The following is an 18,998-nucleotide window of genomic DNA, read 5'->3' as shown; positions in this document are numbered from 1 at the left end:
AGCGCTGGCAGGGCACTGCTGGTGAAGCTCACAGCACTTGCCGGGCGCCGCTGGGGCTGCTGGCAGCACCGGCTCCCCGTGGCCGGGCACTGCCGGGGACACCGGCAGCGCTGGCGGGGCCGCGGGCAGCAGCGCGGGCCGCCTCGGCCGGGCGGTGCCCGGGGGCCGGGGCTGCCGCTGCGGGTCCCGCCGGGGCTCCGGGCCGCCCGGGGGCTCCGGCCGGCGGGGGCGGGCGGCGCCGTCGGGGCGGGCGGGCCGCGGGGGCGGGCCGGGGCGGGCCGCGCTCAGCCCCTCTCTCCCCGCAGGTCGGCAGCGCCCGGGCGGCGGCGGCGGCGGCTCGGCGGAGCGGCCCGGCCCGGCCCGGCCCGGCTCGGCTCGGCTCGGCTCGGCTCGGCTCGGTGCATCTCGGCTCGGCTCGGTGCAACTCGGCCCGCCCCGGCCCGGCGCGGCTGGACTCGGCTCGGCTGGACTCGGCTGGACTCGGCCCGGCCCGGCCCGGCTCGGCTGGACTCGGCTCGGCTCGGCTCGGCTGGACCCGGCTCGGCTCGGCTCGGCTCGGCATGGCGCCGCGGCCGGCGCTGCCCGTCGTGGCGCACTCGGTGCTGGCGGCGCTGCTGCTCTCGGCGGCCCCGGAGCCCGTGCCGCGGGTCAGCCTGCCCTACGGTGAGTGCTGCGCCGCGGGGCCCGCCGGCACCGGCACCGGCACCGGGGCGGGCTGCCCCAGCGTCCCGAGGCGCCGGGGGGGGGTCGGGCTCCCCTGCCAGCCTGGGCTCCCGGATCCGCGCGCACCCGCGGGTCCCCCCGCCCCCGGGGGCCGGTGGCCCACGAGCGTGTCCGGGGCACGGGTGGCAGCCCAGAGCCTGGGGGGCTTCACCGGGTGGGCGGCCCCTCCGCAGCTCCGGGGATGCGTCCGGTGGGAGCTGCTCCCCGAGAGCTTCTGGCAGCACAGCCTGACTGTCCGGGGCGCCGGGCTCTCTGCTGCCCTGCAACGAGCTGAGGAAAGCGGCGAGTGCAGCCGCCCGCGCAGACCCCCTGCCGGCCCCGGGTGCTGGGCCTCTGCCGCGCGAGCCTCCCCCAGCCGTGGGGCGGACGCGGCTCCGTGCTCCGGCGTGGAAACGCCTTGTGCCAGGCGCCCCGGCGAGGTGCTGAGCCTGCAGAACGGCCAGCCCGGCCAGCCGGGGCTCGCGGTCCCACGGCCGGGGCGGCGGGCGGCCACGGGGCTGGCGGGCAGCGGGGTGGACATGCGGTCTGGACGTGCGCGGAGGTGGGAGGTGCGCCCCAGGCTGGGACCAGCGCTGATCGCAGATGGGGAGTGGGTTGGCGGCCGCATCCCACGGGACGGCAGGGGTGCTCGTGTCCCAGCCCGGCTCTGCTCTCCTCCTGGCAGGTGGGACTCGGTCCCTGCCGCGCGGGGGGTTGGCAAGGCCTCTCCCTCCCGCTGGCTGCGGGGCGGTGGGCTGGCAGCAAGGCGCGCTCTGGGGGCGGCTTGGGCCAGAGCACCCAGCGGCCGCGGGCTCTTGGGCTGGGTCCATCCGCTGGCGCTGCGGCTGTGGCCGTGGCCGTGGTGTGGCCCTCCCCGTGCTATCAGGCTCGCTGTGCTCCCAAAGAAGGTGGCTAAATGCAGCTGTGTCTGGGGAGCAGTCCCTGTCCCTTGCTAACTGCCAGCCAGGCCGAGGGCTTGCTTGGGAGGGTGCGATGGGTTTGGGCCAGGACCGTGCTGGCAGGGACGCGCGGGCAGCTGGGAGCTGTGGTTCCTCGCTGTGGATGTGGCCTGGGGCTTGTCAGTGTGGACGTGGCCCTGCTGGCCGAGCCACGTGCTCCCGTGACTGCCGGCGGAGCTTGTGGTGGCACCAGCAGGTCGGGGACCCGCTGAGCCGGGCGGGATGGACAGAAGGCAGCGGCGCCCCGTCCGCCCCTGCCGGGACGGGCCAGCTCGGCTCCGTGCTGCGCCCGGCGCTGCCTGCACCCCGGCTCGGCCACCTGCGGAGGCTGCCCTGGCAGGGGCTGCAGCCGGGGCCACCTCCGTGGGGAGGCCCTTGGGGTCCCGGCGTGGGGGCGCTGGCCGTGGGGAACCGGGCGAGGGGCGCAGGCTGCCCCTCCGCTGGGGCAGCCTGCATCCAGCCCGGAGCGGGGCAGTACGGCCGCGTGGGGCTGACGGTTGGCTGGGAGGGAGGAGCTGGGTGAGCTGCTCTCCTGGAAGCAGCTGGATTTGCCTCCAGCAGGTTTGTCTGGAAGAAGCAGGTCCTGTCCTGACAGGTCCCTCTGGCAGCGGGCACAGGCTCTGGGAGCTGCTCCCCAGGCTGGGAGGGCCGTGCACGCAGCTGGAGGGCCGTGCACGGGGTGGAAGGGCCGTGCACAGGGCAGGAGGGTTGTGCCCGGGGCACGTGGCTGCAGGGGCTGCGAGGGCTCTGCAGCGGGGCACGAGAGCTGTGCACGGGGCAGGAGGGCTGTGCACGGGGCAGGATGCTGCCCGGGGCACAAGGGCTGTGCCCGGGGTGCGAGGGCTGTGCACGGGGCAGGATGCTGCCCAGGGCATGAGGGCTGTGCATAGGGTAGGACGCTGCCCGGGGTGCGAGGACTGTGCACGAAGCGGGATGCTGCCCGGGGCGTGAGGGCTGTGCATGAAGCAGGACGCTGCCAGGGTGCGAGGACTGTGCCTAGGGTGCGAGGGCTATGTCCGGAGCAGGATGCTGCCCCGGGTGCGAGGGCTGTGCCCCGGGTGCGAGGGCTGTGCCTGGGGCAGGATGCTGCCTAGGGGGTGAGGGCTGTGCCTGGGATGTGAGGACTGTGCCCAGGGCACAAGGGCTGTGCCCGGGGCAGGATGCTGCCCGGGCGTGAGGACTGTGCCCAGGGTGTGAGGACTGTGCCCGGGGCAGGATGCTGCCCGGGCGTGAGGACTGTGCCCAGGGCACGAGGGCTGTGCCCGGGGCAGGATGCTGCCCGGGCGTGAGGGCTGTGCCCAGGGTGTGAGGACTGTGCCCGGGGCAGGATGCTGCCCGGGCGTGAGGGCTGTGCCCAGGGCACAAGGGCTGTGTCTGGGGCAGGATGCTGCCCGGGTGTGAGGACTGTGCCCAGGGCACAAGGGCTGTGCCTGGGGCAGGATGCTGCCCGGGCGTGAGGACTGTGCCCAGGGCAGGATGCTGCCCGGGCGTGAGGACTGTGCCCAGGGCACAAGGGCTGTGTCCAGGGCAGGATGCTGCCCGGGTGTGAGGACTGTGCCCAGGGCACAAGGGCTGTGCCTGGGGCAGGATGCTGCCCAGGGCGTGAGGACTGTGCCCAGGGCACAAGGGCTGTGCCTGGGGCAGGATGCTGCCCAGGGCGTGAGGACTGTGCCCAGGGCGTGAGGACTGTGCCCAGGGCACAAGGGCTGTGCCCGGGGCAGGATGCTGCCCGGGCGTGAGGACTGTGCCCAGGGCAGGATGCTGCCCGGGCGTGAGGACTGTGCCCAGGGCACAAGGGCTGTGTCCAGGGCAGGATGCTGCCCGGGCGTGAGGACTGTGCCCGGGGCACAAGGGCTGTGCCCAGGGCAGGATGCTGCCCGGGTGTGAGGACTGTGCCCAGGGCACAAGGGCTGTGCCTGGGGCAGGATGCTGCCCGGGTGTGAGGACTGTGCCCAGGGCACAAGGGCTGTGCCCAGGGCAGGATGCTGCCCGGGTGTGAGGACTGTGCCCAGGGCACAAGGGCTGTGCCCAGGGCAGGATGCTGCCCGGGCGTGAGGACTGTGCCCAGGGCAGGATGCTGCCCGGGCGTGAGGACTGTGCCCAGGGCCCAAGGGCTGTGCCTGGGGCAGGATGCTGCCCGGGCGTGAGGACTGTGCCCGGGGCAGGATGCTGGGGCAGCTGCTGCCTCGCCGTTAGCTGCGCTGTGCCTGCAGCGAGCAGCATCGCTGCGGCCCTGGGGCACCAGGGCACCTGCAAGCCCTGCCGGCCGCCCGCTCCAGCAGCGCTCCCACGCGGGAGCGGCTCGAGCCCCCAGCACCGATGGGCCCTCGCGCAGTCCGCGGCCCTGGGCCGTGCCAGCGTAGCGGCCAGCGGCCGGGAGGCCCTCGCCAGGCAGCTGCGGGTCCGGGCGAGGGAGGCAGCAGCGTGAGTCAGCCCGACGTGTCCCGCTGACACAGCTGGCCCGGCTGATTCAGCGGCTGCCAGCGGGAGAGGAAGGGCTTCCGGGGCCCGGCCGCCCGCGCGCTGGCACAGGTGAGCCCCGACTCGCCCGGTGGCACCCGGCACCGGGGCTGCACCAGCAGCGAGGGCAGCCGCACTGGTGCCCGCTGCAGTGGTTGTGTGGCCGGGTCTCTTCCCCCCGGGACGGGCAGCCCGAGGATTTACCACCAGGCACTGGGACGGGCTGCTGCGGCATTCCCGGGTGATTCCCAGGGCAGTTCCGGGCTCCGGGGCCTCGAGGGGCTCTGCAACACGCTGCCAAGCTGCTGCGCAGCGGCACGGCGTGAGCCGGGCCCTGGGCTGCTGGCGGCTCCACGCGGGCACCACGGCCGGGGTGCGACGGCCTCGCCGGCTGCTCTGGGGGGCCATGAGCCGCTCGCTGCGCACGTGGCTCCAGGCAGCGTCTCGGTGTTCGGCTGCTGGGGTGCTGCAAACTGCCGGTGGCTCTGGTCGTGTGAGTGGTGTCTCTCGCCGAGGAGTCGCCGGAGACCGGGGGTCTGGCCCTGGGGGCAGCAGGCGCTGCAGGGCGCTGCAGTGGGCTTGCAGCGGGGTGCAGCAGCGGGGTTCAGCAGTGGGTGCAGCAGGGTTTGCAGCAGGTGCAAGCAGCAGGGTGCAGCAGTGGGGTGCAAGCAGCGGGTGCAGCAGCGGGTGCAGCAGCAGGGCTTGCTGCGCTGCAGGGAGCCGTGGGTTTGCAGCAGGGCTTTGTGGCACCAAGGGGCAGTGGAGGCGGGTGCCTCTGCCCGGGGCTGAGCCAGGCCCTGGGGTGTCCCCTGCTCGGGAGGCTCCAGCCCTGGCAGGGTGTCCACGTCCCAGGGCCGGACCCTGTGTCGTGCAAAAGGGGTGTCGGGGAGGCTGCTGGGCCTGGGCCGTGCTGCCCAGGAGGTGCCGAGGCTGATGGCGCCGCTCGCCCTCCGCAGACTCGGCCGAGCGAGCGGTGCAGCGCTTTGAGGTGCCCGGCGTGTCCAACTACACGGCCCTGCTGCTGAGCCCGGACGGCGGCACGCTCTACCTGGGGGCGCGCGAGCTGCTGCTGGCCGTCAACACCAGCCGCTTCCAGCCGGGGCCGCCGGCCCGCAGGGTGAGCGCGGCGGGGACGCGGCGGGGACGGGGCGCCGAGGGGGCCGGCGGGCGCAGCCGCCCGGGCGCCCCTGACTCTGGCTCTGCGCAGCTGCCGTGGAGCGCGGACGGGGAGAAGAAGAGGCAGTGCGCGTTCAAGGGCAAGGACCCGCAGGTGAGCGCGGCGGCGGGAGCGGGCTCGGGTCGGGCCCCGCCGGCCGGCAGGGCACCTGAGCAGGCTCCTCCGCCTCTCCGCAGAGGGACTGTCACAACTACATCAAGATGCTGCTGCAGCTGAACAGCACCCACCTGTACACCTGCGGGACCTGCGCCTTCAGCCCGGCCTGCGCCTACGTGGTGAGCGCGGCGAGGGGGCCGCCGTCCGGCCCGGCTCCTCCGCCCCGGCCCCCTCGGCGCCCCGGGGCCTCTCGGTGCGGGGGCGGCCGCGGCGCCGGCTCACGGCACCCGCCGGTCCCCTGCAGAACGTGCAGCGCTTCAGCCTGGAGCAGGAGGCGTCGGGGAAGCCGCTGCTGGAGGACGGCAAGGGCCGCTGCCCCTTCGACCCCGAGTACAAGTCCACGGCCGTCATGGTCGGTAAGGCACGCCGGCCGGGACGGGACCGGGCACCGCGGGGCCGGGCTGCTGCGGGGCCGTGCCGGGCGGGCGGCGCGCCGGGTCCCAGCGGCAGCCCGTCCCTTTGGCAGACGGCGAGCTCTACGCCGGGACCGTCAGCAACTTCCAGGGCAACGAGCCGACCATCTACCGGAGCCAGGAGAGCCGCATCTCCCTCAAGACGGAGAACTCCCTCAGCTGGCTGCAGGGTGAGAGCCGGGGCTGGCGCAGCCCGGGGGCCGGGCACCGCGGGGCCGGGCGTCCGCCTGCCGCCGCGGCGAGGCGCGTGCCACCTGCGGATGGGTGCCGTGCATGGGACGGCGCTGGGCGTGGGATGGGCACCGTGCGGGCCGGCGGGTGAGCCTCGGGTGCCATGCGTGGGATGGGTGCAGCGCCCGCCGGCTGGGTGCCGTGCGTGCCGGCGGGTGAGCCTCGGGTGCCATGCGTGGGATGGGTGCAGCGCCCGCCGGCTGGGTGCCGTGCGTGCCAGCGGGTGAGCCTCGGGCACCGTGCGCGCCGGCTGAGTGCCATGTGTAGTGGTGGGTGAGCCTCGGGCACCGCGCAGGTGGGCTGGGGACTGTGCGTGCCTGTGGGTGAGCCTTGGGCACCGTGCACACAGGCCGGGCACTGTGCATGCCTGCAGGTGAGCCTTGGGTGCCGCGCACGTGGGCTGGGTGCCGTGTGTGCTCACGGGTGAGCCTCGGGTGCCATGCCTGCGGGCCAGGTGCCGTGCGTGCCGGCGGGTGAGTCTTGGGTGCCCCGCATGTGGGCCAGGCGCTATGCGTGCTGGCGGGTGAGCCTCAGGCACCGTGCGCGCGAGATGGGCGCCATGCACGCCAGCAAGTGAGCCTCAGGTGCCATGCACACGGGCCGGGCGCAGTGCGTGCCTGTGGGTGAGCATTGGGTGCTGTGCACGCGGGCTGGGTGGGTGAGCCTTGGGTGCCATGCACGTGGGCTGGGTGCCGTGTGTAGTGGTGGGTGAGCCTCGGGCACCGTGCACGTGGGATGGGTGCTGTGCATGCTGGCAGGCGAGCCTCGGGCACCATGCACGCGGGATGGGTGAGCCTCGGGCACACGGCGTGATGCTCAGGGCGCCTGTGCCCCCAGACCCCGTCTTTGTGGGCTCAGCCTACCTGCGGGAGAGCCTGCCCCCAGGCAACCCCGAGGGCGACGACGACAAGGTCTACTTCTTCTTCAGCGAGACGGGCAAGGAGTTCGACTACTTTGAGAACACGATCGTGTCGCGCATCGCCCGGGTGTGCAAGGTGGGTGCGCTGGCGCCAGGGGCCGAGGGCGCCGGTGAGAGGGGGCACGAGCGAGCGCCGTCGTGCCTGTGCACGAGCGATGCGCGGAGCGATGCCCGGGATGGCCCTGGGTGCACCCTGCCCTCGTCGTCCCACCGGTTCCTGGGAGCCCCGGGAGAGGATCGGCCCCGCTGGAGACCGCCACGAGGTCGGCGCCTCGGGGCCTCCCGCCCCGCTCCCCTGGCCCCGAGCGATAGCAACCGCTGTGTTCGCAGCAGAGGCCGTTCCCCGGCGCCTCTGTCCCCCGCCGGGGAGGACGCCGACCCCTTCCCCCTCTTGGCTCACGTTTCCCTTTGGGAGCCTCGGGTGCCGCTTTGCTCGCACCTCCCCGACACGCAGGGCAAAGCCCCCGCCCGCACGCCGGCGTCGGGGCGGCCGTGCCCGCGCGCCCTGACCCCGCCGTGCCGCGCAGGGGGACCTGGGGGGCGAGCGCGTCCTGCAGCGCCGGTGGACGACCTTCCTGAAGGCCCAGCTGCTCTGCTCGCACCCCGACGACGGCTTCCCCTTCAACGTGCTGCAGGACATCTTCGTGCTCACGCCGGGGGAGCCGCGCTGGAGGGAGACGCTCTTCTACGGGGTCTTCACCTCGCAGTGGTGAGGGGCGCGCGCCCGGGCTGGCGGGGCCCCGGCAGCGCCGCCGCGGGCGGTGAGGGGCGCGCGGGCGGCTCGGCGCAGCCGGCTGCCTGATCCGGCCCCGGGCTCTGCCTCCCGCAGGAGCAAGGGCGGGCTGGGCAGCTCGGCCGTGTGCGCCTTCCCCATGCGCAGCGTGCAGAAAGCCTTCGCCGGGCTCTACAAGGAGGTGAACCGCGAGACGCAGCAGTGGTACACGGACACCAGCCCCGTGCCGGAGCCCCGGCCGGGCACGGTACGTTGCTCGTCCCTCCGGCCGGGCACAGGGTGGTCCCGGGTCCCCCCCCCGGACTGCCGGGCCTCGCCGTCCGAGCGCCCCCGCTCTCTCCCCAGTGCATCACCAGCCACACGCGGCGCCTGAAGATCAACTCGTCGCTCCAGATGCCGGACCGGGTGCTGAACTTCATCAAGGACCACTTCCTGATGGACAGCGCGGTCCGGAGCCAGCCGCTGCTGCTGCAGAGCCACGTGCGCTACCAGCAGATCGGTGTGCACCGCGCGCAGGGCCTGCACGGCACCTACGACGTCCTCTTCCTGGGCACGGGTGGGTGCCGGCCGGGGGCTCCGGGGCCGGGACGGCGCCGTGCACGCCCCGCCGGCCCCGCTCAGCACGGCCCCTGCGTTTGCAGACGACGGCCGCCTGCACAAGGCTGTGCGCGTGAACCACAAGGTGCACATCATCGAGGAGATCCGCCTCTTCCGCCCCGGCCAGCCCGTCCTCCAGCTGCTGCTGGACCAGGCCCAGGCAAGAGCAGGGCAGGGGGCTCCCCGGGTGCACGGGAGCCACCCCGCGGTCCCACGTGGGTCGGGGCCGCCGGGGCGTGCCGGAGCCGGCCGGCTGTGCGGCCCCCGGGCCGGGGGTCCCGGCCGCTGACCCCGCTCCGCCTCCGCCCGCAGGGCCTGGTCTACGCAGCCTCCTACGACGCGGTGGCCCAGGTGCCCTTCGCCAACTGCAGCCTCTACCGCAGCTGCGGCGAGTGCGTGCTGGCGCGGGACCCCTTCTGCGCGTGGAGCCAGGGCGCCTGCCGCCGCGCCGCCCCCGGCCCCCGCACGCACCCCCAGTAAGTGCCGCCCCCCGCCACCCCATGGCCCCCCGCCGCCTCCACCGCCCCTGCCGCCCTGACCCCGCTCTGCCCCCAGGCTCTGGGCCCAGGACATCGAGGAGGCTGACACGGAGCGCCTCTGCCGGCTGGCCAACGCGTCCCAGCCCCGACCCCGCATCCTCCCGCCCCCAGGTGAGGTCTCGCGTGGGGCTGGGGGGGGGTCGGCAGTGCCCCGCGGAGGGGCCGAGCTCACCCCACTGCCGCCGTGGGGTTGGGGGTGGCCGCATGCCCCCCTGCAGCGTGTTCCCGGGGTGTCCTGGGGACCCCCAGCCCCATGCTCACCCGCAGCTGGGGGGTTCCCATGCCACTGGCGTGATCCCCACGGGCAGGGGATGGAGATGGGGATAGAGATGGAGATGGGGACAGGGATGGAGTCAAGAATGAGGATGGGGATGGGGACGGGGATGGGAACAGGGATGGAGTCGGCGACGGGGCTGAAGACAGGGATGAGGATAGAGATGGGGTTGGGGATGGAGATGGGGATAGAGATAGCGTCGATGATGGGGCTGGAGACGGGGATGGGGGTGGAGTCGACGATGGGGCTTGAAATGGGGGTGGAGATGGGGACGGGGATGGAGTCAACGATGGAGATGGGGATGAGGTTGGGGATGGGGGTGGAGATTGGGACGGGGATGGAGTCCAGAATGGGGACAGGGATGGAGTTGATGATGGGACTGAAGATGGAGATGAGGATAGAGATGGGGTTGGGGATGGAGATGGGGATAGGGATGGAGTCGATGATGGAGCTGGAGACGGGGATGAGGTTGGGGATGGGGATAGGGATGGAGTCGATGATGGAGCTGGAGACGGGGATGAGGTCGGGGATGAGGATAGGGATGGAGTCGATGATGGAGCTGGAGACGTGGATGAGGTTGGGGATGAGGATAGGGATGGAGTTGATGATGAGGCTGGAGATGGGGGTGGAGATGGGGATAGGGATGGAGTCGATGATGGGGCTGGAGACGGGGATGGGGATGGGGATGGGGACGGGGACGAGGTTGGGGATGGGGACAGGGATGGAGTTGACAACAGGGCTGGAGACGGGGCCGGGGCGGGCGGCCAAGGCACGCCGCAGCCTCCCTGACGCGGCCCCGTTCTCCTCCCGCAGCCACGGGGGCCCCGTGCCAGCCGGTGCGGCTGCCGCCCAACGCGGTGCGGCCGCTGCCCTGCCAGCTGCTCTCCAACCTGGCGACGCGGCGCTGGGCGCACAACGGGGCGCCCATCAACGCCTCCTACCTGGTGCTGCCCGACGGCGCCCTCATCCTGGTGGGCAGCCCCGAGCGCGCCGGCACCTACGAGTGCTGGTCGCTGGAGGAGGGCTTCCGCCAGCTCATGGCCAGCTACTGCGTGGCCGTGCAGGAGCCGGCCCGCGGGCCGCCGGACCCCGGCGGGAAGGCGCCCGCCGGCCGGGGCGCCCTGGAGACGGTGAGCACCTCGCGCAGCACCTCGGCGGCCGGCGGCGCCGCGGCCCGGCTGGACGGCAAGACCTACTGGACCGAGTTCCTGGTGATGTGCGCCCTGTTCGCCGCCGCCGTGCTGGTGCTGGCCCTCTTCCTGCTGCAGCGGCACAGCGCCGGCATGAAGGCCCTGCTGGAGCCCGGCGAGGCCGGCCGGCGCCCCAGGCAGCCCCGCAAGCCCGCCGAGAGCCTGCCCCTCAACGGCGGCGGCCTGCCCAGCGCGGCGCCCGAGCACAAGGGCTACCAGGCCCTCCGCGACAACCACGTGGCCAGCACCCCCGTGCGCGAGCCCCCGGGCCCGCCGCGCGCCTTCTCTGAGTCGGAGAAGAGGCCCTTGCACATCCGGGACAGCGTCGTGGAGGTGTCGGCCGCCTGCCAAAGGCCCCGGGTGCGCCTGGGCTCCGAGATCCAGGACTCGGTGGTGTGACGGGGCCGGTGCTGAGCCCTGGGACGCGACCGCCTCTGCTCGGCTGAGCCCGCCCGACCGACCGCAGGGCCGCGGCCGGACCCGGCGCCGCGCGGGGCCCCCCCGGCCCGCCGGCGGGCAGCGCCCTCGAGGGCGCCGGGGAGCCGCGGCCCCGCTCGCTGTGACGCCCCGCGGCGCCCGGCCGGCCGGCCCCCCCGGCCCCGGGGCCGTGCACCGCGCGGCCGCGCTCCGTGCGTTTTTAATGCGCCGAAAATGTGAATCGTGTCCCCGGGGGGGGGGGCGAGCGCGGGGAGCGCCGCTCGCCCCCCCTCACCCCCCACCGTGTGCGTGTGTGCGGAAACGTCTGTGGTTTTTATATAAAGTTGGTGTGTCTCCTTTGCCCGGGTGTGCGCTGCCTGCGCCGGGGACGGGGCCGCCCGGCCGGCCCGGGAGAGGACCGAGTCGGCTTGCGGGGCCGTTTGGGGAAGAGCTGCAAAGGGCAGGAGGCGGCGAGGCCCGGGGCCGGCCCAGGCGGAGCGGGGGGCCGGCTGCCTTCGGGGATGGCCGCCGCCACCGCAGCGTTGGCTGACGGCTGCGACCGAGACCGCGCGGCACGGCGCGGCGCTGCTCGTGAGCCCTCCTGCCGGGAGGCACGGCGGGACCGGCGCGCCAACCGTCCTCCTGGCCAGCCTCTTCTGGGACATCAAACCTGCCACCGGAGGCGTTGGCCGAGCCGTGCCAGCAGCCGCGGCGGCGAAGGGCCGCAGGCCGTGGCGGGCGGACGCCGTCGGCCCCTCAGGCGCCCCAGCTGGAAGGGCCAGCGCAGCCGGGAGCAACGGGAGGAGCAGCGGTGCCGGCCCGACGCGCGCGCCCGGGGCCCGCCAGCGTCCGAGGCGCCGGCCGCGAAGGGCGCAGGGGTCCGCGCAGCGACTTGCAGCACGACGCCCACGAGGAAGCCCGCGCGTGCGGCCGGACTTGGGCTCGCTGCAAAGTGCAATTCCAGCACAGCGAAAGCTGTTTCAAGCAGGCTGGCAGCTGGCCAGGGCAAAGTCTGCTAGATGAACAGCCACAAAGGGCTCCAGCACTGCCCCAAAGCAAAGGTAGCTGCTGCCTGCCCTGGATTTCTCCTTTGTGCCGCTTGCTTGCGGGAGCGGAGCGCTTTGTGCAGCAGCAGCTGAGCACGCTGGGAACGGGCTCTGGCTTTACAGAGGAGGAAGATGGCTCTCAGCAAGGCTGCCACAAAGCAGGACTTGGGACCTGGGCCCCAGGAGCTGCAGCTGGTACAAAGGCAGGAGCAGAAGAGCCTGGCAGGAGGCTGTGTCCCCCCCGCCCAGCACCCCCGAACCTGCAGAAGACCCACCTCCACCCCCCCCGCCCCCTCCCCCCCACAGAGGTGAGACAAAACCCACACGCAGCAAGGCCAGGCCGAGGGTGACACTCAAGCCCTTTATTTGTCCTTTGGCGGGAACACAGAGGAACCGGCTCAGGCTCCTGTTTGCTCGAGGCCAGCAGAGCCAGAGCAACTGTTGAGCTTGAGCCAGCAGCGAGGGCAGAGAGGAGAGTTGGGGGAGAAAAAGACGGGAAAAAAAAAAAAATCCCACCAGCCTGAGCGAGGTTAGAGGCACAGCAGGGCTGCGGCCTCTTTTGGGCTCAGCTCTCGCTGTCCCTGGAGCAGAGAGGTGCTTTGCTGCTCTCTGCGCTGGTGCAAGGAGGAAGGCACAGTGCCTGCTAGGCTCAGGAAGGTGTCCTGTGCAGCCCTGAGGGGGACGCTTGCTGCTGAGCTGGGACAGCTAAAGTGCCACTTACGTTATTGCTTTGAGAAACAAATCCACTTTGCTGCAGGGAGGCCTGGCGGAAGACTGAAGAGCCAGGCAGGGCCCTGGCTAGGAAGACAGCTCCCCGTCTGCTAGTGGAAGGCACAGATTGGTGCTGAGGGGGTGAAAGGGGCCGTACTTGGTGCCCCAGCCAGGAGCACCTCTGTGTTCCTCCCCCCCCCCACCCCGAGCTGCACTTGATTTGCCTGAGGAGTTACGATTTGATCCATTGAGAGCAGAGCTCCTTCCTGGCCAAGCAGACTTGGCCCGGCCTCCAGGCAGGGCAGCTCCCTGGGATCTGCACCCCTGCAGTCTGCGGAGCCACCCAAGGACGGTGCTGGCTGCAGGACTATGGAGCAGCCTGCAATCTTGCCTGCGGGGTGTGAAAGGGGAGCAGGAGGGGGTTCTCCTGCGTAAGGCACTGAATGGCATTCTCAGGCTGGTACAGAGCAGCACCCTCTGCCACTCTGCTTGCAAAAAGAGGAAGTAGCTGGAGATCATGAAGAGCTGCAGTAGCCAGAGAAGCAGTTCTGCTGAAGGGCTGTGGGGTTGTCACAGAACAATCTTGAAGGAGCTGCAAGAGATACGAGAGGTTCTGCACCTCTCTGCTGCGCTGCAAGCCAGGACTAGGAGTGCCCAGTGCTACAGGGATGCAGCATTACCCTACGCAGAAGAGGCTCTCCGGAGAGCTAGCAAGGATGAAGTTCCCTTCAGCTACAGGAGACCTCATAAGGGGACAGCATAGCCTTGCCTTACTGCCTCTAAAAGAGCTCGGCCATGAAGCGAGCACAGAGACCAGCCAGGATGGGCAAACCCGCCAGACAGGCCCCTCGGGACAAACTGCGCAGCTGGAGACCACAGTGCCCAGACAGGAGTGCAGTACCTGGCAAAGTCAGGGGAGCGAGAGACGACGTGCTGGAACTCAGCGAGATTGATGGTGCCATCCTTGTCGATGTCAGAATCCTCCAGGATCTGCAGGGGACGGAAACGTGAGCAGTTGTGGCCAGGACCGTGTAGCAGGCCACGCCCAGGCTGACAGTACTCACGTTCTGGATGAGCTGCTCCATCTCCGCGTTGCTCAGTCTGGACTCCTCGCCTTGCCCCGTCAGACAGTTCACCAAGTTCTCCAGGTCCTTTTTGCCCAGAGTCCCATCACCATCAAAATCTTTGGGGAGAGCAAAGTTATGTCCCCGCAGGGCCTCAGTGGTCCCAAAGAGTCACAGCACCCACATTCAGATGGAGAGGGTCTGGACTACCTGAGGGTATGGCCGGCTCCAGGCTGTACCCAGCGGCGCTGGGGAGGTGGTGCACATTGTGCTAAACTAGCAGTTCCCCCCAGGGAGTTCCTAAAGCCACCGTCTCCGTGGGCACTCCGAGGGCACGGCCAGCCCTCACGAACAAGGCTCTGTCCCCCCACCACAGGGAGAGGGATCCCAGGACACAGCATTCACCCCCCTGCCATCGTTACCAAAGATGCGGAAAGCATAGTGGGATTTGATCTCTGAGGTAGCAGAGTCGCTGAAGACACTCAGCATATCAAGGAAGTCTTCAAAGGACATGCTGTCATCCCTGTCCTCTGAAGTGGAGAACACGTGGCAGATGCGGTGCTGGAAGGGGTTTGCCTGCCAACACACCGCGACTGCTCAGGGCGAGGCTGGGCAGCACCAGACCTGCTTCCTCGGTTGCAGGCTGGCAAGTCCCTCCTGGCCTCGCGCTGAGCCCGCGCTGAGCACGCAGGCCGCTACCCCCTCTGGCAGCAGGTTCCTCACAGCGTTAGGACAGCTGCCCTGCGTCCCCGGGAACACGGCAGCGCGATAGCCGCCCCACGCAGCAGGGAATTCCAGGATCCCCTGTGGCACGGCAGGGACAAGGAAGTTGTAGAAGGAGCTGACGTGCGGAAAGCGAGCAGCTTCCCTGAGTAGCTGTTACGGGCAGCGAGCTGAGTACAGCGCGCTGGCGCTGCCAGGGCCTAGCAGAGTAAACAGGGACCTGCCTGAACGCGCCCAGGAGCAAGAGCGCCGTAGCCGAGCGCTGCTTTCTCCCAGATGCCATACCCTCAGTTCCGGCAACGTCAGGATCCTGTCCTTGGGAATCCGAACTGAGCGGGCATTCTCCTTCTCCTCCTCTGGCAGCAGTTCACTGAACCTCTTGTAGGCACTTGAAGAGGCAAGAACAAGAGACGCTCTGTGGAGCGAGCGGCTCAGAGGCAGCCCTCTGGGCACGGGCAGCGCAGGCAGCTCTTCCCAGGAGCCGTGCAGGGAGGGGGACGCCCGGGTTCCCACAGCTCCCTGCCAGCTGTGCACAACAGCACAATGCTTGTACGCCTAGCCGGATCAAGGGGTAGGAGCACGCAGTCCCAGACGGTCCTGCCTGTTGGGCCAGCTTCCCCTGCAGCTTGCAAAAGGCAGCTTCCTCTGCACCGGCTCCTGCAACCGCAGCGTCCGGCACCAGGAGGGAGGGAAGAGCTGGCCCTGCTGCCCGCCCGCCTGCCCGCGAGGCTGGCTGCAACCATTCTCGCGCTGCCTGCAGACTTCAAAGGAGTGAGCAGACACCTCCGCACCAGACACGTCCGGACCGGCTCGATGGCGAGCCCTGCACCCAGCATCCCGGCTCCGCAGCACATCACACGCTCCCGAGTGACCAGATGAGGCCTGCACCCGCCGCTCCACCACCAGCGGGGCTAGCAGGCCGCACCCAGGCGCCTTCATAACCTGAAGCCCTGCCAGTCCCACAAGTGGGAAAGGCCCAGCCTAGGATTTATGTTTCCTGTCTCCTACTTTGCTTCGAGCAACTCATTAATGTAAGAAAAGAACCACAGAAGCCAGCGGGCTGGGAACAGCCGGGGGGGGCCTCCACACCCCAACTGCAGAGGCAAACTCCGTGGTGGGGACAGAGCCCAAAGCACGGCGGGAGCGGAGCAGGAGGGGGGAGTGGGGCAGGAGGGAGGGAGCACCCCAGCAGCGCTGCCCCCGGCACGCGTGCGCCCAGGGACAGCATCTCCCCGGCTGTCCAGCCGAGCGGGGCGGCTGCGGGCAGAGCCGGACGCCCCGCTCCCCGCTCCCGGCTCTGCCAGGCGGGTGCCGGCGGGACGGAGGCCAGGACGCTGCCCGGCGCGGAGGGGGCGTGGGGTACTCACAGCAGGATCTCCTGCTTGCTCAGGAACGTCAGCTCCTGCGGGGCAGAGCGCGCATCAGCCCGGCCCTGTCCGCGGCCACCCCGGCTCCCCCCGGCCTGGGGCAGCCCCCGGGCCCCCATCCCGGTGCGGGCCTGGTCCTGCCCCCCCCGGCCCCCATCCCGGTCCGGGCCTGGTCCTGCCCCCCCCCGGCCCCCATCCCGGTCCGGGCCTGGTCCTGCCCCCCGGTCCCCATCCCGGTCCGGGCCTGGTCCTGCCCCCCCCGGCCCTCATCCCGGTCCGGGCCTGGTCCTGCACCCCCTGGCCCCCATCCCGGTCCGGGCCTGGTCCTGCCCCCCCCCGGCCCCCATCCCGGTCCGGGCCTGGTCCTGCCCCTCCCTGGCCCCCATCCCGGTCCGGGCCTGGTCCTGCCCCCCCCTGGCCCCCATCCCGGTGCGGGCCTGGTCCTGCCCCCCGGTCCCCATCCCGGTCCGGGCCTGGTCCTGCCCCTCCCAGCCCCTATCCCGGTCCCGGCCTGGTCCTGCCCCTCCCAGCCCCTATCCCGGTCCCGGCCTGGTCCTGCCCCTCCCAGCCCCTATCCCGGTGCGGGCCTGGTCCTGCCCCCCGGTCCCCATCCCGGTCCGGGCCTGGTCCTGCCCCTCCCAGCCCCTATCCCGGTCCCGGCCTGGTCCTGCCCCTCCCAGCCCCTATCCCGGTCCCGGCCTGGTCCTGCCCCCCGGTCCCCATCCCGGTCCGGGCCTGGTCCTGCCCCCCCCGGTCCCCATCCCGGTCCGGGCCTGGTCCTGCCCCCCCCGACCCCCATCCCGGTCCGGGCCTGGTCCTGCCCCCCCCGGCCCCCATCCCGGTCCGGGCCTGGTCCTGGCCCCCCGGTCCCCATCCCGGTCCGGGCCTGGTCCTGCCCCCCCCGACCCCCATCCCGGTCCGGGCCTGGTCCTGCCCCCCCCGACCCTATCCCATCCCGGTCCTGGCCTGGTCCTGCCCCCCATCCCTCGACCGGTCCCGCTCCCGCCCCCCCGGCCCGCCCCCCGTGCTCCCGTTCCACTCCCGCCCCCCCGGCCCCGCCCCCCCGGCCCCCCTCCCGCCCCCCGCGCTCCCGTTCCACTCCGCCCCCCCGGCCCCCCCGGCCCCGCCCCCGGCCCGGTCGCCCCCCGCACCTGGTACTCGCCCAGCGCCTCCCGCGGCAGCCGGCTGGCCGAGCCCCCCATGGCGGCCCGCGGCCCTTCCGCCTCCACGTCACTCCGCCGCTCCCATGGCAACGCCCCGCCCCGCCCCGCCGCGGCCCCGCCCCCGCCGACTGCGCCGCCGCAGCCCCGCCCGCCCGGCGCGCGGCCCGAGCACGTGGGCGCAGGTGGGGGGGGCGGGGGAGGGGGGAGGCCGGGGGGAGCCGGCGGGGCCGGGGCGGGGGGCACGGGGGGCGAGGGGGAGCCGGCGGGGCCGGGGCGGGGGGCACGGGGGGCGAGGGGGAGCCGGCGGGCCCGGGGCGGGGGAGCCCGGGGCAGCAGGGCCGGCGGAGCAGGGGAGCCGGCGGGGCCGGGGCGACGGGGCGCAGAGGATGAGGCCGTGGGGCGCGGGGGCAGTGGGGCAGGGGTTGCAGCTCTCCTGCCCAGCCCTGTCCAGCTCCGGCCCAGGCTCTGCCCCTCCCACGGGGGGGTCCCAGCGCAGCGGGTGCTGACTGGGCCCCTCCGGCCCCCTGCTCCCAGCCCGCTCCAGCGTGGAGCGTTTCCTCCCGCTGCCTGCGCTGGTGTTCACGGAGCTGGCACGGTGCAAGGGGCTGGGGCAGGGACCGGGGCAGGACGGGCACCAGGATGGGGGTCAGGGTGGCCCAGGGATCGGGGCAGGATGGGGGCCAGGGCGGGGGTCAGGGCAGTCCAGGGACCGGGGCAGGACAGGGACTAGGATGGGGGTCAGGGTGGCCCAAGGACCTGGGCAGGACGGGGGTCAGGGCAGGGGTCAGGGCGGCCCAGGGACCGGGGCAGGACGGGGACGGGAGCGGGGCTGCCCGCCTGGCTCGGGGCAGGGCTCCCCGCTCTGCTCAGGGCACACGTGGCACGTGCTCACATCCTGCTCTTCGGTCCGCAGGAGGCGCAGCCCAGGGCAGAGCCGTGCGGGCAGCAGGCATGGCAGCTGAGGCAGACGGGGAGCAGGCTCCCCCGGAGCAGCCGGGGCCACCAGGTGTTCCCCACCCTGAGGACTTTGTCTACAGCGAAGATGAGTTCATCCTGCATGGAGCTGGGTGGAGAAGTGAGCCTGACCCGCCAACCTACACGCTGTCCCGCTTTGACCGTGCCCTGCAGGAGGGCTGGAAGCACAGGATGGAGCTGGGTTTGTTTCGGTATCACCTGGGGGAGCTGCAGACCCGCGTCCTGCCTGGCCCCATGCGGCTGGTAGCCCAGCTCAACGTCCAGAGGGGCGTGGAGAAGAGGAAGCCACAGCTCATCCACAGCGTCAGGCAGCCGTTCAACCCCCAGGAGTTCAACTTCACCCAGATCCGCCCCGGGGAGGTCTTGTTCCGCATGTGCAGGTCGCCCGCCTGCCCGCCAGCCGGGGGCCGCCCCCAGCCCGACTACGTTCTGGTGGTGATCAACGTGAGCCCCTTGGAGCTGGGCCACGTGCTCCTCCTGCCGGAGCCCACGCTGCGCCTGCCCCAGCTCCTCACCCCCGAGCTGCTCCGCTTCGGCCTGGACGCCGTGCTGCTCAGCGCCCACCCCGGCTTCCGCGTGGGCTTCAACAGCCTGGGGGCCTTCGCCTCCGTCAACCACCTCCACCTGCACGGCTTCTACTTGGGCTGGCCGCTGCTGGTGGAGTCCGCGCCCGCGGAGCCCCTGAGCCCGGCGCCAGGCCTCTTCTTCCTGCGCGGCGTCCCGGCCCCGGGCTTCCTCTTCTACAGCCAGGGCGAAGGCCTGGACGCCCTGGCGCGGGACGTCTGCCGCGCCGCCGACCGCCTGCTGGGCCGCGGGGTGGCCTACAACGTGCTGGTGACGCGGGGGGCGCCGCCGCGGGGGCCGGCCGCCGGCGAGGCCCGCCGGGGGCTGCGGGTGCTGCTGTGGGCGCGCCGGGCCGCCCTGGGCGCCGAGGCGGAGGCGGCGCTGGCCGTGGCCCTCTGCGAGCTGGCCGGGCACCTGCCCGTGGCGGCCGCCGCCGCCTTCCACGGCCTCACCGAGGCCTCGGCCCTGCGCGCCATCCGCCAGCACCTCCTGCCGGAGCCGCAGCTGGAGCAGCTCCGCGGGGACCTGGCGCGGCTGTTCGCGGGCTGACGGCGCCATCGCCGCCGCCATCGCCCCCCGCGACGGCCTGGCCTCGCCTCCCCCCGCCGGCCGCCGTCC

The 18,998-nt window shown here is 72.3% G+C and overlaps 3 protein-coding genes across 5 annotated transcripts; 2 read left to right on the top strand and 1 right to left on the bottom strand.

Annotated features, from left to right (window-relative positions):
- The first annotated feature begins 443 nt into the window (after positions 1-443).
- SEMA4B (semaphorin 4B) lies at positions 444-10,825 on the top strand. 2 transcript variants are annotated; one of them, XM_068958394.1, is made up of 14 exons: positions 444-663; positions 5,078-5,238; positions 5,329-5,391; positions 5,475-5,573; positions 5,699-5,810; positions 5,921-6,037; positions 6,936-7,093; positions 7,653-7,726; positions 7,847-7,997; positions 8,096-8,306; positions 8,392-8,507; positions 8,660-8,823; positions 8,903-8,997; positions 9,974-10,825. In XM_068958394.1, exons 1-14 carry the CDS (start codon positions 561-563, stop codon positions 10,747-10,749), a joined length of 2,400 nt encoding a protein of 799 aa, XP_068814495.1. In that variant the 5' UTR covers positions 444-560; the 3' UTR covers positions 10,750-10,825. The 2 variants fall into 2 exon arrangements, with proteins under 2 accessions (XP_068814495.1, XP_068814494.1); XM_068958393.1 differs by having other exon boundaries at positions 7,545-7,726.
- Positions 10,826-12,160: 1,335 nt separating this feature from the next.
- On the bottom strand, positions 12,161-16,953 carry CIB1 (calcium and integrin binding 1). The gene is made up of 7 exons (XM_068958442.1): positions 16,830-16,953; positions 15,679-15,713; positions 14,597-14,699; positions 14,011-14,164; positions 13,589-13,707; positions 13,426-13,514; positions 12,161-13,116 (listed from the first exon to the last, which is right to left on the bottom strand). The coding sequence occupies exons 1-7, from the start codon at positions 16,878-16,880 to the stop codon at positions 13,095-13,097; spliced, it is 573 nt and encodes a 190-aa protein (XP_068814543.1). The 5' UTR covers positions 16,881-16,953; the 3' UTR covers positions 12,161-13,094.
- GDPGP1 (GDP-D-glucose phosphorylase 1) lies at positions 14,706-18,993 on the top strand. Of its 2 annotated transcripts, none has more exons than XM_068958426.1 (2): positions 14,706-15,342; positions 17,755-18,993. In XM_068958426.1, exon 2 carries the CDS (start codon positions 17,793-17,795, stop codon positions 18,927-18,929), a length of 1,137 nt encoding a protein of 378 aa, XP_068814527.1. In that variant the 5' UTR covers positions 14,706-15,342; positions 17,755-17,792; the 3' UTR covers positions 18,930-18,993. The 2 variants fall into 2 exon arrangements, with proteins under 2 accessions (XP_068814527.1, XP_068814528.1); XM_068958427.1 differs by lacking the exon at positions 14,706-15,342 and adding an exon at positions 16,970-17,023.
- The last annotated feature ends 5 nt before the right edge of the window (positions 18,994-18,998 follow it).

This window comes from Struthio camelus, chromosome 12, assembly GCF_040807025.1.
Source record: "Struthio camelus isolate bStrCam1 chromosome 12, bStrCam1.hap1, whole genome shotgun sequence".
In the NCBI taxonomy this organism is placed as follows: domain Eukaryota; kingdom Metazoa; phylum Chordata; class Aves; order Struthioniformes; family Struthionidae; genus Struthio; species Struthio camelus.
The sequence above is the reverse complement of the archived record's forward strand: the minus strand, read 5'-3'. Positions and strand labels throughout refer to the sequence as shown.

Bases quoted from the DNA above. Each gene is read 5' to 3' on its own strand.
- SEMA4B (XM_068958393.1), top strand. From the start codon at position 561: ATGGCGCCGCGGCCGGCGCTGCCCGTCGTGGCGCACTCGGTGCTGGCG. The intron at 5,392-5,474 runs GTGAGCGCGGCG...GCCTCTCCGCAG, and splicing joins TCAAGGGCAAGGACCCGCAG to AGGGACTGTCACAACTACAT. The intron at 7,727-7,846 runs GTGAGGGGCGCG...TGCCTCCCGCAG, and splicing joins GGGGTCTTCACCTCGCAGTG to GAGCAAGGGCGGGCTGGGCA.
- CIB1 (XM_068958442.1), bottom strand. From the start codon at position 16,880: ATGGGGGGCTCGGCCAGCCGGCTGCCGCGGGAGGCGCTGGGCGAGTAC. The intron at 14,700-15,678 runs GTGAGTACCCCA...TGCCTCTTCAAG, and splicing joins AGCAAGCAGGAGATCCTGCT to TGCCTACAAGAGGTTCAGTG. The intron at 13,708-14,010 runs GTAACGATGGCA...CTCTCCCCAAAG, and splicing joins CTATGCTTTCCGCATCTTTG to ATTTTGATGGTGATGGGACT.
- GDPGP1 (XM_068958426.1), top strand. From the start codon at position 17,793: ATGGCAGCTGAGGCAGACGGGGAGCAGGCTCCCCCGGAGCAGCCGGGG.